At 45.6% G+C, this 20,584-nt stretch overlaps 1 protein-coding gene across 1 annotated transcript; it reads left to right on the plus strand.

Moving 5' to 3' along the window:
• Window positions 1-26: 26 nt before the first annotated feature.
• Window positions 27-20,580, plus strand: GBA2 (glucosylceramidase beta 2). Its single transcript, XM_036738185.1, has 17 exons — window positions 27-893; window positions 7,397-7,488; window positions 8,133-8,248; window positions 13,335-13,553; window positions 13,772-14,011; window positions 14,603-14,705; window positions 15,046-15,199; window positions 15,376-15,501; window positions 16,766-16,938; window positions 17,088-17,192; window positions 17,361-17,468; window positions 18,570-18,721; window positions 18,890-18,996; window positions 19,176-19,318; window positions 19,457-19,572; window positions 19,656-19,847; window positions 19,952-20,580. Exons 1-17 carry the CDS (start codon window positions 532-534, stop codon window positions 20,270-20,272), a joined length of 2,829 nt encoding a protein of 942 aa, XP_036594080.1. The 5' UTR covers window positions 27-531; the 3' UTR covers window positions 20,273-20,580.
• The last annotated feature ends 4 nt before the right edge of the window (window positions 20,581-20,584 follow it).

Consider the following 20,584-nt stretch of genomic DNA (forward strand, 5'->3'; position numbering starts at 1 on the left):
TAACGTGACGCGGCGTACGTGGCGGCGCCGGCCCGGGAGGCGGGACTTCCCTTCTGATACCGTGGAAGAGCCGCTTCCGGCCTAAGAGCCGGTGGGGGACGGGATCCGGGATCTGGGATCCGGGACTGCTGGTCCCCCGGGACCGGAAGCAGGGCCGCTTCGGGGCTGGGACCTGGCGCCTCCGTCCGGTCCGCCCGCGGGGCGGGGGCGGGGCCCTTGAGGCCGATAAAGGGCTCCTCCCCTCTTTCCTGCCGCTGTCCTGTATCATCTCTGGATCCATGACCAGGAGGTCTACGTCCAGCCGTTCCCACCCAGGACTCAACGAAGTGCATCAGTGCCTGTCCTCTGTGGCCCTGGCTCGGTTCATCTCTGCCCAGATCCACCTCCCAGAAGGACTGGAGGAGCCCGAGGGCAGCGCAGCAGGAGACGCGGTCCCGGTCCCCGCCGAGCCCAGGAACTTGACACGACGGTGCCCGGGTCAGAACTTTGCTAACGTCGGACCAGGAGCTCGAGACCGCAGGACCAAGAACCATGGAGGGGGACTTGGGGATCGGGACCCCCGAGGCTAGAGGAATCGAGGGCCACCTAGGGGCCCTCGGGACAGAAGAGTGTGGCTCCCCAAACACGGGGAGCCCCAGCTACGGCAGCACGGAGGACGTTCCAGACTGCGGGAACCCAGAGGACACGGGGGAGAGGAACGATCCAGACAATGGAATCCCAGAAGACCCCGGGCAGCTGATGGCCGCCTATGAGGGCACAGCCGTGGGCCACCAGGTACCTCGGTTTGGCTGGCGCATCTGCTTGGCTCATGAATTTCTTGAGAAGAGGAAACCCTTCCATGCCAACAACGTCTCCTTCAGCAACGTGGTGAAGCACCTGGGCATGGGCGTCCGGTAAGTGTTCCCTTGGTTCCGACTCCACAAAGCTCACGGTCCAGACGTATTTCTCCTTCCATTTGCCCTGTTGTTGGAGCTGGGGCGCAATGGAAGAAATGGGGTCTTGCAGCGAGTGCGTGTCATACCTTGATCACTTAACCTCTAGGAAACTCAGGGCTCTGCATTGCTCAGAACTAAGGCTACTCAACCCTGCTGTCCTGGCACCTTGTTCCGTATGCTTTCACTCTAGATGGCTGGTCACCCAGGGCAAGGGGAGGAAAAGTAGGGACCAACTTTATGACTGTTGCGAAGCAGCATCCAAGGTACCACGAGTTAGATTCCCACTAGACTGTAAACATCTCCCGAATTTCCTCCTGTCCCATTATCCAAGCCTCCCTTAAATGCTCACCCTGACACCTTCTGGATTTGGGGAGAATAGTCAGGCTGGGAGGCAGTCTGCATTGGCTCCAAGAATCATAGATTTAAAGCTGAAAGGAACTTTAGAAGTATTTGTCCACCTGCTTCGGTGGATATTGTGTGGTTTAATAGTTGTATTTAATAATCAGTAATAATCATAGTTTTGAGATGCCCACAGAAGAAAAAAGGCAGATGGTAACACAGAGTACCAGAGACATTAACGTAGCTTTCCATTTATCCTAGAACCTGTCCAAGGTTCATTTTGGGTCCCTGGTTCTCTCCCTTCTATCTCCCCCTCCCCCGCCCCCAGATTGAAAGTCAAAAGATAATGCTGCTTTACATACAAGCTTGAGCAAAGTGAGAGGACATGAACCTCAAAATAAGGAACAAACAGGTGGATGCAGGATAGGCAGAGGAACATGACCCTGGAAACACAATTGTAGAAAAGGATAGGAAAAGAAACACAGAGCTGATTATATCTAAAGTTTGGAAAAGATAGAGTGATATAAAGAAATTACAGTCAAAGGTTACTACCACCCTGAAGACCATAAAGCAGGGATTAGGGCTCAAGGCCACTTGTGGCAGTCTAGGTCCTTAGGTGTGGCCCTTTGACTGAGTCCAAACTTCACAGAACAAATCCCCTTAATAAAAGGATTTGTTCTGTAAAGCTTGGAGTCCATCAAAAGGCCGAACCCATGGACCCAGAGCGCCACATGTGGCCTTGAGGCCACAGGTTCCTCATTCCTGCCCTAAAGTCTGCATGGGTTCAGGTCCTCTGCCACTCCCCCATAAGTTACTGAGCAAGGTCAAGTCACCACCTTGTGTAGAGAGAAAAAGTGACAGAGTTCCCTTTGGTTAGCCACAGGTATGTGTTAGAGAAGGCTACTCCATACTTTTTGTGGGCACCAGACTGCTCTGGTTTTTACCCTGAATGGTTTGAGCCTGAGAGTCCATCTTGGAGGTCTTGGGGAAGTGTAGGAGGAGATCATATGTGCATGGCTAAGTCTTCCCTTGAATTCAGAGGAGCCTGAGCACAGGCTGAGTCATCCTGGATCCAGGCTGGGGCCTCAGTTTCCCCATGCCAGGGTGGGGTGGGAGCTGTGACACAGGGAACTGGAATGAGTTTGGGAGTTGGGGTACCTCAGTAAGGAAAATGTAGGGTGGGGCAAAGAGGGAAGCCCAAAGGATGACACTATTATGATGTGATTGGAATTACAAAGAAAGCCAAACAAGCCAGAGAATGACTAGACTACTCTTAAAATGAAGGGAAAGAGAAGAGCCCAAGAAAGGGGGTTATCAGGGAGGAAGGGGTGTGGGGAAGGAGAAGAGTATCTTGTTTGAGAAACAGCAAGGAGGCCAATGTCACAGGACCAAAGAGTATTTGGGTAAGGGAGTAGTGCTGAGTTCTAAGAAGACTGCAGAGGCAGGGAGGGCTAGGTTATAAAAGGCTTTGCAGGCTAAACAGGATTTTATTTAATCCTGGTCAGACCTGTACTTTAGATAAATCCAAGCAGAGGATGAATTAGAGTGGGAAGACACTTGTGGCAGGCAGACAACCAGGAGACTATTACATTAGTCTACGTGTGGAGATGAGGGGCCTGCACCAGAATGGTGGAGATACCAGAGGAGAGGAGGAGGTGAATTACAGAAATGTTGCAAAGGTGAAACCAATAGGCCTTGGCCACAGATTGGATAAAGGGGCAGAGAGAGAGGTATAGGAGATGTCTACGGAACATCCAGTTCAAGATGTCTAAAAAATAGTTGGAAGTGTGAGGCTGGAGCTCAACAGAGAAGTTAGGACTGAATGAATAGATTTATGAGTCATCAGCATAGAGATGATCATTCAATCCGTGGGACATGATATTGTATAAAAGAAGAAGAGAAGAGGGTACAGGACAGAGCCCAACAGGGATACTGACAGGTTAGTGGTTGTGGCCTGGATGAAGATCCAGCAAAAGAGACTGAGAAAGAGTCAGATAGGTAGGAGAAGAAATAGTACAAAGTTAGGCAGTCAAAGTAGAGAGAAGAGGGTCGTGGGCAATGTGAAAGGTTGCAGAGGGGTCGAGAAGGATGAGGACTGAGAAAAGGCCATTGGATTTGGCAGTTAGGAAATCACTAATAATTTTGGAGAGGACAATTTCAGTTGAATGATGAGATCAGAAGCCAGACCATAAAGAGTTAAGAAGAGAATAAGAGGAAAAGAAGTGGAGGCATTTATTGTAGATGGCCTTCTCAAGGAGTTGAGCCACAAACATTAGAAGAAATATAGGATGATAGGTAGTAGCAGAGATGAGTGTTTCTAGAAAGCGTTTTTTGACAATGAAAGGGAAACATGAGCACATTTGTAGGGAAGCAGTCAGTAGATGGGGAGAGATTAAAGATGAGTGAGAGAGTGGGGACAAAAGAGGGGGCACTCTGCTGGAGGAGACAAGATGGAATGGGATCATTTGTGCAAGTTGAGGACTTTGCCTTGGAAAGAAGGGTCACCTCTTCATGTGAAATGGGTGAAGGAGGAGATAGTGTCACCTGAGTAATATGAGATGAGGAGAAGAGGAGAAAAGGGAATTCTCAGCAAATGGACTTAATTTTTTCATTAAAATATGAGACAAGGTTCTCAGCTGAAAGAGTAGGGGGGAGGCAGAGCCATGGCAGGTTTGAGGAGGGATGAAAAGGTTTGGAAGAGCTGCTATTACTTAACGTCAGAGAGGCACCAGCTGAGTTTGTGTAATATATATTTGCCATCAGCACTGCCCCAGCTGGGTAGAAATTTGTTTCTTATCTTTCCCTTAAGTCATACTCTCCTGCCTTATCTTTCAACCCACCTTCCCCCAAGTCCTTGCCAAACTCTATCCACAAATTTCTTATGCCTTCTCTCTTTTCTTCTTAATTCTGTTTTCCTCTTTCTCACCTTCCCGTGGAGTGTACTGTTTATCCCACTTCTTTCACCCCATGTCTGCCCCTGCATCTCTCTTCTGTTTCTCAGCCCATCATTCATTAATTTATTCCACCTAATTTTTTTAAGTACTCACTTGTGCCATGCCCTGTGGAAGATCTTTTAAGGAATACCAAAGTGGTCTAGGACTACTCTGCCCTCTCAAGAATTTAAATATAGTTGGCATAAGAGGATGAAATCTATATCATTATTGTTCAGATGTTTCAGTACAGTAGTCAATTACCAAAATTAATGTTATAAAAAAACTTCAAAAGGCAACAGCAGTAGTGATAGGCTAGAATGGGGAAGCCTTAATGAACTAGATGAGATTTGAGCTAATCCGTCAATCAACAAACATTTATTGTGTACTTAATACTTGCAAGGTGTTTTTCTTCACTTTTGGGAAATAACAAAGATTTAATGCATAGTTCCTGGCCCAAATAGCTTACTGTCTTATTTGAGAGACCAGATATCCATTACTCTCCCTTCACTACTAAACTTACTGAAAAAGTTGTTTACGCCAGCTGCCTCCACTTTTTCACTACCCAGGGCCTCTCAACCCCTTGCAACCAGGCTTCCACCACCATCACTTTACTGAAATTGCTCTCCCACGTCATTAAGGATTCCCTAATCACCAAATTCAGTTTCAGTTTTTTCAGTCTTCATTTTTCTTGACCTCTATAGTTTTTGACATTGACCCCCTTTTCCTGCTGGATATTCCCGCATCTCCCATATTTGGAGAGATGACACACTCTTGGTTCTCATCACCACTAATTCTTTGTCCTTGTTACTGGCTCTTCACGTACTTCCCAGTCTTTTGGTGCTTTCCAAAGAATTTGACTGTGGTTCCCTTTCAGTGAGTGAACATTTTTCAAGCCTACTATGTGCCAGGGGAATGCAAATAAAGACTAGAAGGTAGTCTCTGTTCTCAAGGAGCTCCCTGCCTGATTCTCTCTACACTTCCCACCTTAGCAATCTCATTCATTGGCAGAGCTTCACTCACTACCTTTATACAGACCGCTCCCATATTTGTACCTCCGTTCCTGAACTTCCTTTTGAGCTCCAGACTTGCATCTTCATCTGCCCACAAGACATCTTCATCTGGATGTATCAGGAGCCTCTCAGAAGTCAATTGGCATATTGAAAAAAGACTTAGATTTGGAGTCAGAGGACCTGATGTCAAACTCCAGTTCTGCTACTGGCTCGCTGTGTTTTGTTGAACATTTGGTTAAACCCTCAGAGCTTCATTTTCTTTCCCTGTGCAATAAGGGAGTTGTGTTAGATATTCTTTAAGGTCTTTTCTGTCCAAATCTTACAAAACTTACATTCAGAAATCAGGCTCATTATCTTCTTTGAACGTCTTCTTCCTTCTTCACTAGTTCCATACATGGTATCACTGTTCACCAACTATCTCCTGTTCATAACCTTGAGGATATCTTTGACTCTTCCCTCTCCCTCGTGTCCTATCAGTCCCAGTGATTCCACTTCCTGAACATCTCTCAAATCCGCCTTTTCCCCTCTGTCTCTATAGTTATCGCTCTAGTACAGGTCCTCATAAGATCCTGGACTACTGAAGTAGCTTCCTAACAGGTCTTCTCACTGACATTCCCTGCTCCCTCCAATCCATTCTTCACAGCATTGTACTAATATCCTTTCATATGTGTCGGTTTTGTCGTGTTGTTCTTGCTAATCCTCTAAAGCTCAGCCCAAGTACCAGTCTTTCAGGAAGTCTTTTCTCATCTGAAAAACAATGATCTTTCCCTCAGACGTCACAAAACATTTCATTTTATAATTCCTATCAGAGAAAAAAAAAGTTTTTTCACATTGCACTTATATCTGTGTACTAGACTTTATTTTTGGTTTATTTCTTGGAAAGACTGTATTTCTAAAGTTTTCACTCCTGGTGTTTTCTTCACACTGTAGGCATTAACTTGCTATTTGTTCTGTTGTATGAACACAAAATAAAAAGTATACTTAATTTGTCAGCCTTGAAGTACCAGATTTGAATTAAGTGGAGAAGAATGGTAAAACTATTTCAGAAAAAGCCAACATCACGAGCAAAAATATGGGTATGGACACAAACATTATGTAGATGTGACAAGAATCCAAGGCTGGCTGGAGTGACGGTTTATGTAGCAATAATTGTCATTGATAGAGTGTTTTACAGCGCACAGATGGATGGTACAGCCATCATTATCCATATTTTATAGATAAGGAAATGAAAACTCAGGAGATTTACTTAGGGTTCCACAGATAGCAAGTGCCAAAGTCCAGACTCTAACCCAGGTCTTTTGAATCTAAAACCCGCGTTGTTGATTTTGAAGCACTGGTGGGTCATATAGTTATTATTTCCATAATTACCTTGCCTGGTAAACCAGGTTTCCTCTTGACTTCTTTATTTCTATAAATGGCACCTTCATGTGTCCTCCCAATCCCTCAGGCTGCCTCAAATAAGGAAGTAACAAGAGATAAACCTAGGAGGATGGAATGGCACCAGATTGTGGAGAACCTTGAGTACCAAGCTGAGGAGTTTGGGTTCTGGCCTACTGTAGGTGCTGGGCAGCCATTAAAGGTGTTTTTGTTCAAGAAGTAAGATGAAGAAACTGCGGTTTTAAGATTAATACTGCAAGAGTGTACAGGTTAGAGTAAGAAGGAGAGATTAGCGGTAGTGAAGTGAAGTGGAAAGAGTGCTAGATTTGAAATAAGAGGACCTGAATTCAAATCTTGGCTCCGCCACTTATTGCGTGACTTCAGGCAAATCACTCTGTCTGGACCGCATTTTCTCCATCTGTAAAATGAAAAGGTCAGACTGGGTAACTTCTGAGTTCTTTTGCTCATAAATGATGAGAAACTGGTGGCAGTGAAAAGAAAGGGATGACACGAAGGACATTTCATGGGGAAAATGTGACAAGATCACTAAGGAATAGAGAAGAGTCTCCCCTCCCCTCAAAGATGTCCCTAGAGTTAACTTGGTTGACTGAAAGAGTGCATTTGTTGTTGATAGAAATAAGGAAGGTTGGCAAATTGACTTAGAAGGGAAGAAGATGAGTTTGGCTTGGGCCATCTTAAGTTTGAGGTGCTATCAGGACATATAGAAGGCATTTGGAAATAGGGAACTTGAAGTGGAGCTGCTACTACCTCTCTTACCTGTCAGTGTCATTTCTGCCCTTAGGTATATTAAATGGTGGTACCAGAAGACACAGGTGGAGAAGAAGATTCCATTCATAGACATGATCAATTCCGTTCCCCTGAGACAAATCTATGGTGAGCACTCCTCAGGGGAGAAAAGGCAAAGACCTCATTCATTTCACTTTCAAAGAAAAAGTCCAACCTCCTCGGGTGGGAAATTGGAAAGGAGAAAAGAGGTCACTTCCCCATCTTTTTTTTTTAATTTTATCATTTTTATTTAATATTTTAGTTTTCAACAATGATTTCCACAAGATTTTGAGATATAAATTTTCTCCCCATTTCTACCCTCCCCCCATCCCAAGATGGTATATATTCTGATTGCCTTGTTCCCCAGTAAGCCTTCCTTCTGTCACCCCACTCCCCCCTCCATCCCCTTTCCCCTTATTTTCTTGTAAGGCAAGATAGATTTCTGTGCCCCATTCCCTATATATCTTGTTCCCAGCTGCATGCAAAAACAACTTTTTTTTTTTGAGCATCTGCTTTTAAAAATTTGAGTTCCAAATTCTCTCCCTTCTTCCCTTCCTACCCACCCTCCCTCACTTCCCCATCTTTTAAAAACAAACAAACAAAATACTCCTTCCTTATAGTCCAGTGAACAAGATGTAACTTTATGTTCTCTCATCTATAACTTGTCACCTCACTACCACTATTTTCCCTTCTCCCCACCCTCCCCTTCCGCCCTTCAAGCATTGGTCTCTGACCCCTGGCTCTGTCTCTAGGTTGTCCACTGGGTGGTATTGGAGGTGGTACCATCACCCGTGGCTGGAGGGGCCAGTTCTGTCGATGGCAGCTCAACCCTGGGATATACCACCACCGAACAGTAATGGCTGACCAGGTAAGGAGAGTGGGGAGGATGAAGGATGTCAAAGAAAATAATTTAATTCATTAAGTGCCTGCTTATGCTTCCTTGTGAACCCCAGACTAGAAAGAGCAAACAAGGACATGTGACTTAGTCCCTGAAGAGGAATAGCCCAAGTAGGAGAGGATCGGCATCCTTATCTGTCCTTGTCTTTACCCTGGTATTTTGGTTGCAGTCTCTGTTAGCAGAAGGAGTTTGAAATCACAAATCCTTGAACTATTAAATGCAAGAATATACTTAGAAGCCTAGAAAAGGGGCCCTAGGGTTAAGACAGTGAGTATTTTAGCTCTAAAAAAGGCATTTCCCAAGGCCTATCAAGCTATCGTTGTTCTGCTGTCCTGGACACCTCAATCCTGGGACCATTCATTTTCCTAACCCGAACAAACCCTTTTCTCTTTAGTTCTGTAAAAACAAAGTTAGAATGTTTAAGAACTCTAACTGGGAAACTCAAGGAAAATAAAAATAAATGATGAAAGCATAGACACAAACGAGCTCATAGAGTGCAGATTTCTGATTCCACGTTTAACATCTAGTTCAAGATTGGCTTGGCTGGCACAGATTTTACAGGATAAACCACGCTCCTTTTTCTTATGTCAGCTCTTTGGAGTAGGTGCCAGAGAATGGGTGACTCCAGCTTTTAGCCTGAGGTAGATTGACATCGTCACCACTGCCAAATCTAGTGTGATTTTAAGCCTCCCCAGAACCTGCTTTCTGTATTATTTTCAGGTATGAACCCCCACCTTATCTCCTTTTCCCTGGAATTGTCCTGCTGTCCTGGACCCTGGATAACCAAACTACCTCTTTATTTGGCCCCCAAAATTTCCCACTTGAATTTCAGGCCATTCTCCACTAATCTTGCTGCCTTTGTTCTTTTTGCTAATCACTGGTTTCCAGCCCTCATATAAAATGGACCAGATGATCTCCAGTTCAAAACTTTATGATCCTAACATCTTCAGGGTGGAGAACCTGTGGCCTCAAGGACACATGTGGCTCTCTAGGTCCTCAAGTACAGCCCTTTGACCAAATCCAAACTTGACAGAACAAATCCCCTTAATAAAAGGATTTGTTCTGTAAGACTTGGATTCAGTCAAAAGGCCGTACCCAAGGACCTAGAAGGCCACATGTGGCCTCAAGGCCGCAGGTTCCCCATCCCTGATTCACCTCTAACCTGTTTTTCTCTGTCCTGTTTGGTTTGCCTGAAGCATATTTAACCAGTTCTCTAGGTTGATTCTACCCTGTAATGAAGTTCAAATTCTTAACCTATTGGTCTAAATGCTACACCCACTAGCACTATGTCACTATGTCGCCTCAGTGACAGGGACTGTCTTTTCTTTGGCATCTCTGTACATCACATGAAACTTCTATCTTTTCCCTTTTCAGTACTTAACTTCCCTGTTGACTTTTTCATGTTTCTGGTCTGAGGGATGCCTTAAGTTCTTAGCTCATTCATAGAGCAAAGAAGACTGTTAGGTCCTAAACCAATAAATAAGGGTGTCAGGTTTTCATTTCTGTCTTCCAGAGGTTTTCTTTAATGACATCAATCAGGTTCCCCCAGGCTAGTGACTTTGCAGATCCCAGTCACAATAGTGTCGCAACATTAAATTACCTAACACATATAATAATGATGATAGATATAACTTCTACCAAAGAAGGTTAATTTCTTCATAGCCTTTGCCTTCAAAGAGCTTATGGTCTTTTGAGAGAGACAGGACTTAAATACACATGAAAAGTCTTCAAGTTTTTGAGGTAGCCAGGTAGCATAGCAGTGGGCCTGGTGTCAGGAAGACCTAAGTTCAAATCTAGCATCAGACACTAGCTTCACAATTCTGGGCATGTCACTTAACCTTTGTCTATCTCAGTTTCCTCACTTGTAAAAATGGGGGTAATAATACCATCTACTTCCCAGGTTGGTTGTGACAATCAAATGAGATATTTGTAAAATACTCAGCACAGTGCATGGCAATTAGAAGGTGCTATGCTTGTTCTCTTCCCTCTTCCTTTTGAGACTATGGTTTAAGTGCCAAAAATAAGTGGTAGTCATAGTGTGCCTTATAATGAAACAGTGGGCAGAAAGACCAACATGAGCGTGAGGAACAAGGAGAAGGCCTTGTAGAGAACATGAGGATACAGAGAATTGTCTCCAGGTATACGATGTTCTCTATAGAGATTATCTCACTCAGTCCTCACAACAAACCCGAGAGGTAGTTAATGTAGTAGTAGTTTCCCTGTTTTACAGATACGGAAGCAGAGATATGAGTTAAGAGACTAGCTCATGGTAGCACAGAACCCAAACTCAAACCAAGGTTCTCTGAATCTCTGGTTAAATAACATTCCAGCAATGGGATAGGGGAAGAAGAGTGGGAATAAAGTCAAACAGACTTTGAAGCTAAATGAAAGTTGCAGGGGACCTATGGGGCAGAAGATCTGTTCCCTATTCTGGGAAGTATTTGTCCCATCCACCATGTCTATATGAATTCGGAGGATGTGGTAAGGGAAGAAAAGCATTTCCTCATCTCAGGTCTCCCACCTGGTTTTCAACATCCCTCCAGAAAAGGCAACAATATTCTGTCCTGCCTCCTACTCAAAGCTGAGAAACACCATTCCATTGAGCACCAGGTTCCTCTCTTCCAGGAAAGAGGAGAAAGGCCATTTGATCAGTTTTCCAGCCATGTCTTCTATTTTGGGGGAAGGGGAATAGCATCATTCTTTCAGCTTCAAGACCTATCCCCTGCCCTGAATTGCCTGAAACCCTATGAACAATGAAAAGTACCTAAACTCTCTCAGTGATTAACTCCCTCCTGGTCATACCCTCTCCATCCTAGTGATTCTGACCCTCAAGTAATAATCATTCAGACCTCTTCCCTGGTTACCCACTGCCAATCCCTCATTCCCATTTTCACCAGATCCCCCTCCATGTCCCACCCCAAAACTATCTACCTCTTCCACTATGCCCTCTGGAATGCCTGCTCCATAGGCAACAGACTTGCTTTCATCTTACATCTTTTCCTGCTCCTTCCATCTTTTGTTCTTTGCTCCGCTCCCTCCTGATGATACAGCCTCCCTGGCCCTATTTCCAGCACTGGCTGCACTTTCACTCATTACCCCCAGTTCACTGGTCAAGGTGGGAGAATTGGAATACTCCTGGTTCCCCATTGTCACTTCCAGGTTCTTCCTCTGTCACTGTCATGCAGTAACTTCTTCTCATCCTTTAAGGTTCACTTAATCCATATCTACCACCCTGGAAGTTGTGGCTCAACTCCTTGAGAAGGCCATCTACCACAGAAGCCTCTACTTCCTTACCTCTCACACCCTTCAGTCTGGCTTCTGAGACTTCATTAAGCTGATACTGTTTTCTCCAAAGTTACTAACCATCTTTTAATTGCCAGATCTAATGGCCTTTTTTCAATCCTTGTCCTTCTTGACCTCTCTATATCCTTCAACACTGCCAATCACACTCTTCTATCTAGGTTTTTGGGACACTTGTCTCTCCTGGTTTCCTGACTAGCTATCTGACTTCTCTTTCTCAATCTCCTTTGCTGGGTCTTCATCCAGATCATCCCCACTAACTACAGTTGTCCCCCAAGGGTCTGTCCTTTTCTCTTCTCCCTCTATATTATTTCATGCAAGTCATGTCATCATTTCACTGATGTCATGGTCTTCTTTGAGAACGAAGGACAAACACAACAACAACAACCTAGAGATCTCATCATCTCCCATGGATTTGATCATCATCTCTATGTTTATGATCCTCATATCTACTCATCCAGCCCTGCCCTCTACTAACACACAGTTCCTCTTCTCCAGCTGCCTATTGGACATCTGGAGCTGGATGTCCTGTAGATATCTTAACTCAACATGTCCAAATCCAAACTCCCTGTGTTGTTGACAAGCGTGGGCATTCCCTGGAGAGTATGATCCAAGTGGAACTTGGCCTATAACATTGTGCCATATCATACTTGACAATTGTTAACATGTAGACTTGTTTTGCATGATCCCAGAGGGTGAAATTATAAGGAGAAAAGAAACTGCAGAGAGTGATTTCAGCTCAATCCAAGGAAAACCTTCCAAACAATTAGAACTGATTGAAAAGTAAAGTGGGCTTCCTCTGGAGACAGCAGTGGGTTTGCTACCTCTGAAGAGAGCATTGATTTTTGGAATCGAAAGGCCTGGGTTTAAAACCTAGATGTGAACTTGGGCAGGACACATCACCTTTGAGCTTCAGCTTTCTCTAAAATGAGGTGGTGGTTGGACCAGATGATTTCTAAGGTCCTTTCCAGCTCCTTAAATCTATGCTCTTAGGTCTTCCAACTGAAACTAGATGACCACTTCTCATAAAATCATAGAATCTCAGATTTGGAAAGGACCTCAGAGGACATTTAAGCCAACCCATAGCCAGGAAAAGGAGATGATTCTTATTTAAGTATGGATTGGATTAAATCCCTTCCAATTCTGAAATTGAGTTATTCTGAAAATGAATGGGACTCAAATAAGTGGAAGGTAGAACACTCTAGCTTAGGGCAAAAGCATGGCATTAAGAAAGAGCATACCTAGTATGCTTGGGGGACAATGAGACCATCCTGGCTGCAGTAGGTGGTTTATGTAGAGAAATAGCTGGAGATAAGACTGTAAAGGTAGCATAGGACTGGGTTGTGAAGGCCAAGACTAAGGAGTACTGACTTGATCCAGCAGACACTGGGAAGCCATTGAAGGCTTTCGAGTAAGTAGGATGACAAAAGGAGGGCTTTACAAAGAGTCATCAGGAGGCTGTTTGACGAAGTCCAAGACAGCAATCATGGTAGTTTTGTCCCACTGTGGTAGCATTAGGAATAAGAAGGAAAAAAAATATGTAAAGGAGACTTGAAGAGACGTACCAGACAAACCTGTGATTCAGAGTCAGAGAATTTGGGTGTAAAACACAGCCTAATACTTCATAGCTATTGACCTTAAGCAATCACTTGAGATCCCTGAGCTTCTATTTCCTCATGTTTAATGTAATTTAGATTTAAGAGATATTGAATTTGAAGTGTTGACAGGCTAACCAAACTCCATCTTCCTTTTTTAGTTCACCGTATGCTTGCGGCGGAAAGGACAGACTGTGTACCAGCAAGTACTATCCCTAGAGCGTCCCAATGTCCTGCGAAGCTGGAATTGGGGTCTCTGTGGATTCTTTGCTTTTTATCATGCACTCTACCCCCGAGCCTGGACTGTCTACCAGCTGCCCGGGCAGCAAGTCACACTGACCTGTCGCCAGATCACACCCATCCTCCCCCATGACTACCAGGTAAGACTAATCCCTGATCTCAGATTGATAATAATCAGGTAACACACACTTCCATAGATATTCTTTTTGTTGGTCTTGCTCCCTAGGCTTGAATCACCCCTTATTCCTCTAAGACAATATCTTTGATGAAGGGAAAAGGTTTAGAAGATAGAAGGGTCTGTGTTGGGATAGACAACCTGACTCTACTTTCTCATTGCCTTCTCCCTTCTCCCACCCAGGACAGCAGCCTCCCTGTGGGGGTATTCGTGTGGGATGTGGAGAACACTGGTGATGAGGATTTGGAAGTATCCATCATGTTCTCAATGAGGAATGGCCTGGGAGGTGGACATGATGGCCCAGGAGGGCTATGGAACGAGCCCTTCTGCTTAGAACGTGATGGGGAAACTGTTCAGGGATTGCTGCTACACCATCCAAACCCCCCAAACCCATACACAATGGCCTTGGCTGCCCGACTCAGAGTGAGTATCAAGTAGACAAAGTGTGGGCTTTGAACGAATGGGTGAATGACAAATATTTATTAAGCACTTGTTACATATGTGCCAAGCATTATACTAAGTGTTGAAGAGTCAAAAATAAAACAGGATAGTTCCTGCCTTCAAAGGAATTTACATTCTAGTAAAGTAGAGATAGCACATATAAGGGAGTAGTGGCCAGAGAAATTACAGGGATGATGAGTGGGGCTATAGAGGAATCTATCAATGTGATCCTTCCAAAAGCAATGGTAGTATTGATTTGATTCCTCTTCCCAGAGCAAGAGATAGAAAACTGTCAAGGAGGTGGGCAAGGTGAATGGTTGGATGAGATGTGAAACATAGTCCAGGGTTTGGGCCTGGCCAGATAGAGGGGACCATGTGCATTTGTGCTGGCTAACTCACCAGTTGGAATAGCACAACCTCAGGGCAGTGTCCTCACCATGGTGTTCACTATAACCCCTGTATTCTCATTCTTCCAGCTTGCTGGGAGTGGGTAGCAGGAAGCTATAGTGTGGCCTGCAAGGGGCAGTTTAGACTTGGTGTTAGCCACCTTTACTTATGGTGCCATCCTGACAGGCAAACACCACAGTGACTCATATCACAGCCTTTGACCCTGATGGCACTGGACAGCAGGTGTGGCAGGACTTGCTCCTGGATGGACAGTTGGACTCCCCATCTGGTGAGGTGGGGAGAAGGGGGAGTGAGAGGGGTGAGGGGTTCTAACTGGAATGGTTAAACTTGTCCCCAGCTTTGATAGTCTGATAAGTGAAGAATCTAATAGTGATTGCCTCCCACCCTGGTAAGAAGGTTACAATGAAGGGTAACTAGATATATTCATGGAGGTTGGGAGGGTCTAGTGGGGGGGGGGGGCCAGGAACCTACTTTATTTCCATGTCCATCTCCTAGAGTGCCCCAAACTCTCCATTAAGAGGTTCCTAGATAGTCCTGGGCTGAGTAGGAAGATCAGGTCCCCAAGGCTAGGGGCTTTCCTTTGTTGACTATTCCTATGTCATCCCTAGGCCCCAGCCCCCCAACCCAAAAGGGACAGGGCATAGGTGGAGCTGTGTGTGCAGGGGCCCATTTGCCCCACAGAGGCAGATGCCAGCTGGAATTTGCATTAGCCTGGGACATGCCCAAGGTTCTGTTTGGAGCTAGGGGCCAAGCCCACTACAGGTAAAGGAAGGAAGTGGGTGCGTGGGTGCAGAAAGAGTGGGGGGAGGGTAGTGTGTCGGGGTGTGGTGGTAAGACTCAGAGCTTTGGGGGAGACGCAGGGAGGCTGGACAAAGTATGGAGAAGTTGTTTCATGTGGCTCAAAGATTCTTTGTCATCATCTTCTATCCTTTTTGCAGGAGATACACTAGGTTCTTTGGCCAAGAAGGAAATGCAGCTCCAGCCCTCTGTCATTATGCACTCACCCAGTACAGATCCTGGGAGGAGAGAATTGCAGCATGGCAAAACCCTGTGCTGGAGGACAGGTATGGGGAGATGGCTTCCAAGTCATGGCCAGTCTTTCCAGCCCTAGACCCTTTCCCCATTTTACTGGGTCAGCCTGCAGGGTCCTCTGGATGGTATGGTCATGCCCTCCTCTGCTCACAGACAGAACAGCTCTTGGTCTTCTTGTCCCTCAGCCTATGGGATCCCCCAGACTATCCACTTTCCAGGATGTTCACTCCAGGGCATAGACAGAGAAGGTTCAAAATGAAATTCACTATAGTCATAACCACAGGAAAGTTGTTTTTGGGTTCCCACAAATCGTGGGTTGGGCCCTGCCTTGTCTTCATTTACTCTGGCTTACAGATGATAAGGCCTTCTTTCTCCACTCGTGTGGCTGTTTTTCCATCCTGCTCCCTGGAGTGCTTGAGGTCTAGTTTATGGAAATGCTACTTTAGAGCCCTCACTGCTGCCCTGGATTCTCTTCTCTGTTGCTTCTCCATACCCTCTAGAGCATGGGGTCTTAACCTGTGGTCCATGGACTTATTTTTGCAATATTTTAATTATTGTATATTTTTATAATTGGTTTCTTTTGTAATCATATGTATTTTATTTTATTTTATGTATATCTATATATAGAGATATTATTATTCCAAGAAGGGGTCTGTAGGCTTCACCAGACTACCAAAGTTGCCTGAAATACTGAAAAGGTTAAGAAGCCTTGTCCTAGATCTTAGCTGCCTATTGTCCTGTCCTGGGCCCTGTTTTCTTCTCCTTCTCTTCCAATTCCAAGGCTGTATGGCTGTATAGTTACATCACGGCGGGAAGGAGGGGATGGGCTGGGGTGCTGGGAGCAGGGTGGTGCACAGGTTCTCCCTGATTGCCTGGCCTCTAGAGAATGAAAGTACTTTGGAAATCTGAGATGCAAATATCCTGACAACAGGAAATCTCTTCTTTCTGTCATCTGGGCTACCAACTAACTGGTTTAACTATACATCGGGTCTTAATGTCCATATATTCTTCGGTCCTTGCTGGTCAACTGTATCATGTTATTTCACTAATTATTAAGGCTAGTCTTCAGCGAAACTTGGCTACCACGGTGTTGGTTCTGTGCCAATCTCTAGGGGCTCATCTCTTTCCTCAGACAGCTCCACCCATTTCCCATAGGTATGACTAGAATACCCATTTCTCTAGTCTTTAAGGCTAAACTTTTCACTGTTCTAGACATATTTACACTTTCAGAAAAAAAAATTTTAATATGTTCAGTGGAAATTATATAAATAATTCTCCCCTGCCTCTGCTCCCTAGGTCCCTGCCTGCCTGGTACAAGTCTGCACTTTTCAATGAATTATACTTCCTGGCTGATGGGGGTACTGTGTGGCTGGAAGTTACAGAAGAAACAACCACAGAGGAGTCCGGTGGGATGCTGAACCAGCTTCAGCCTACCCTGCAGGAATATGGACGCTTTGCCTACCTTGAGGGTATGGGAGAGCACATGGGGGGACATGGACGAAACATGGGAATCTTAACATAAGGGGGCAGTGTTTGGTGGGAGCTAAGGGTTCAGAGCAGTACTAGGAGTATTTGGAGATGTGGTCACCCAGGGACATTCAGAGACTCTTCCTCCCAGGACAGGAGTACCACATGTACAACACATATGATGTCCACTTCTATGCCTCCTTTGCTCTCATCATGTTGTGGCCCAAACTCGAGCTCAGCCTCCAATATGACATGGGTAAGAGTTCCCCAACCATGACTCCCCCTTAAAAAAAATATTGACACACCTCAGCCCCTACTCCCTTATACCCCACCAGAGGGTCCTGTCCTACAGCTCAGATGTCTACAGTCTCCCTTTACAAATCTCTAAGGTCCGTCACAACCACTAAAGTCCATTTTCCCTTAGCTGTAGCTACTCTGAGTGAAGACTTGACACGGCGGAAGTATCTGATGAGTGGCGTGGTGGCTCCTGTGAAGAAGAAAAATGTGATTCCCCATGATGTGGGGGAACCAGGTATTTGGATTCCCAGCCCTAATATGGAAATCCCTCCCCATTTCTTTTTACTTTCACTTGACTTTATAAGCTCCTTATAAACTCCGTGGGTTTAATTATGAATCCCACATCTGGTTGTCCAGCCTTCATCTCTCTCCTGAGCTCCAGGCCCACACCATCAATTACCTATTGGGCACATCAAACTGATTTCACATAGACAGCTCAAAATCAGCACCTGCAAACAAGAATTCAGCCCTTTCAGTTAAAATCCACCCTACTTCCAGATGTCCTCATTTCTGTCAAGGGCATCATCATTCTTCAGGTCTTCCAAGGTGCTCGATTTTGGTGTTGTCCTCAATTCATCACTCTCCCTCACCCCAGATCTCACCATTGCTACCTCCACATGTCTCTTATTCATCCCCTTCCTAATACTTACACAATTATCATCTTATTTCAGGCCCTTCTTGCTTTTCACTTGGACTCTTGAAGTAGTCTTCAGGTTGATTGCCCTGCCTAAAGTCTTTCCCCACTCCAGTCCATCCTCCTTTCAGCTACCAAAGTGATTTTCCTTAAACACAGGTCACATCTGACCTCATCATTCCCCTCTTCAGTAAACCCCATTGGCTCTCTTTTTCCTCCAGGATCAAATATAAACTCCTGTTTGACTTTTAAAACCCTTCAAAACTGGCCCAAATCTATCTTCCTAGCCTCATTATGTCACCATCTACCTTCTAGCCAAACTGACCTTCTTATGGTTCCTCCCACACAACATCATCTCTCCCAACTCCAAGCATTGCCAACTCCCTGCCAGGAATGAAAATGCACTCCTCACTTCTGCTTCATTTCTTCCTTCAAGATTTAGCTCAGACACCACCTTCTGCATGAAGTCTTTCCAGATTCCCACACCCCGCCCCCCAACAACTGCTCATGTCTTCCCTCCCTAAATAACCTTATAATTCTCTAAATCTTTACATATGCACCTGTCTCTTAGAGTAGAATAAAAGCCCTTAAGAGCAGACTCCTATGCTTTTGTCTTTGAATCTCCAGTGCCATGTACATAGTAGGCATTTCATAAATGCTCGTTGGTTGATTCATTGCACATATCTCATGTCCTAACACCAGATGATGAGCCATGGCTTCGTATCAACGCTTACCTAATTCATGACACAGCTGATTGGAAGGATCTGAACCTGAAGTTTGTGCTGCAGATTTATCGGGACTTTTACCTAACAGGCGATGAGAGCTTCCTGAGGGACATGTGGCCTGTGTGCCAGGTAAGGTCCCATATGCCATATCAGGGTTGGGCATGGCTCATGTACTAGGAGAAGTACAGGCATGGAATGCAGTTCCATGCACCTTGGCATTGGGGCGAAGGAGAAAATGTGGGGCCTGTTGTGAACTCAGATCTTTATGTGCTGATACCCTGGAATACTCCACTACAGGCTGTAATGGAATCTGAGATGAAGTTTGACAAGGACCAAGATGGCCTAATTGAGAACGGGGGCTATGCAGACCAGACTTACGATGGCTGGATCACCACAGGACCCAGGTATACCTAGAAATGAAGAATTGCCCCGGTGTGGGTGGGGTACCATTCTGCCCTCCAACCCTACCTTCCTGGTCAAGAATAGTAGAGAGGGGTGTTATTCTGATCTCTGACCCCATGTCCTGAGTCTATATGATGATGGGATGGAGATGGTATCATCCTGACCCTATGTTCCTGGCCAGTGCCTACTGTGGGGGCCTTTGGCTGGCAGCTGTGGCTATGATGGTCCAAATGGCTGCCACGTGTGGAACTCAAGATGTCCAAGAGAAGTTCTCATCCATCCTGAACCGAGGTCGGGAGGCTTACGAGAGGCTTCTTTGGAATGGTGAGGCAGGCTTCAGGGGAGGGGCAGCATATGCTGGGGGAGATGGGCTCTGGAATGGATGTGGGTATATATTAGGTTAAGGGGGTAAGAAAAGTGAAATCAGAAGCTTTACCATGCCTTCTTTCTCTACCCAAATAGGCCGCTACTATAACTATGATAGCAGCTCCCAGCCACAATCCCGCATTATCATGTCTGATCAGTGTGCCGGTCAGTGGTTCCTGAGAGCATGTGGACTAGGAAAGGGGGATACTGAGGTAAGAGGGGAAGATGTGAAAGCAATCTGGGATGTGGGTCAGGGTGCTGGTTGGAGGAAGTGACCCCACCTCTTTCTGGGCAGGTGTTCCCTACCCCCCATGTGGTTCGAGCTCTCCAGACAATCTTTGAAGTAAACGTCCAGGGCTTTGCAGGCGGAGCCATGGGGGCCGTGAATGGCATGCAGCCAGACGGTGTCCCTGACAGATCCAGTGTTCAGTCTGACGAGGTCTGGGTAGGTGTGGTCTACGGGCTGGCTGCTACCATGATCCAAGAGGTAATCAGTTTCCTTCTTTTCTTCCATCTTCCAGGCATCTTCGAGAAAGCAGGGGCTTCATTCCCTCCCTTAATTCTTTCTTTGTACTTTATTTTTCCCAATAGGGCCTGATCCAAGAGGGTTTCCTTACAGCTGAAGGCTGCTACCGTACAGTGTGGGAACGATTGGGGATGGCATTCCAGACACCTGAGGCATATTGCCAGCATCAAGTGTTCCGATCCCTTGCCTATATGAGACCACTCAGCATCTGGGCCATGCAGCTGGCATTACAGCAGCATGGCAGAGCCTCTGGGCAGGGCATGGGACTGACTGGACAGACAGGTGGAGAGAGTATGGGAGTAACTGCTGGACAGAAATTTGCACCAGCTGCGGGACTTCTTACCAAGTCAAAAGCCAGAGCAGACCTGGGACAGAAGGGACTCTAGATACTATTTAGAGGAGGAGGAAGCTGGAGACACTGTTGTGCACCTTCCCCTTCCCATCTGCAACCCTGAGCCATCAGGACAATCACCTACTACCCACTTCCCCCAGCAGAGCCATGGGGGTGGGAGACACAAGCACCACAATCACTTATTTATTTTCCCTCTTTCCACTTTATTTGCTGCATGGAATGCTAACAAAAGTTGAGCTATTCCCCTCCCCACCCCTGTGCCCTGAGCCAGACCCCCTCACCCAAGACTGGGTGGGGGAGTGGACATAGCTACACAAATAATAAAAGACCCAAGAAACCAGTAAGA

This window comes from Trichosurus vulpecula, chromosome 9 (genome assembly GCF_011100635.1).
Source record: "Trichosurus vulpecula isolate mTriVul1 chromosome 9, mTriVul1.pri, whole genome shotgun sequence".
NCBI lineage: Eukaryota > Metazoa > Chordata > Mammalia > Diprotodontia > Phalangeridae > Trichosurus > Trichosurus vulpecula.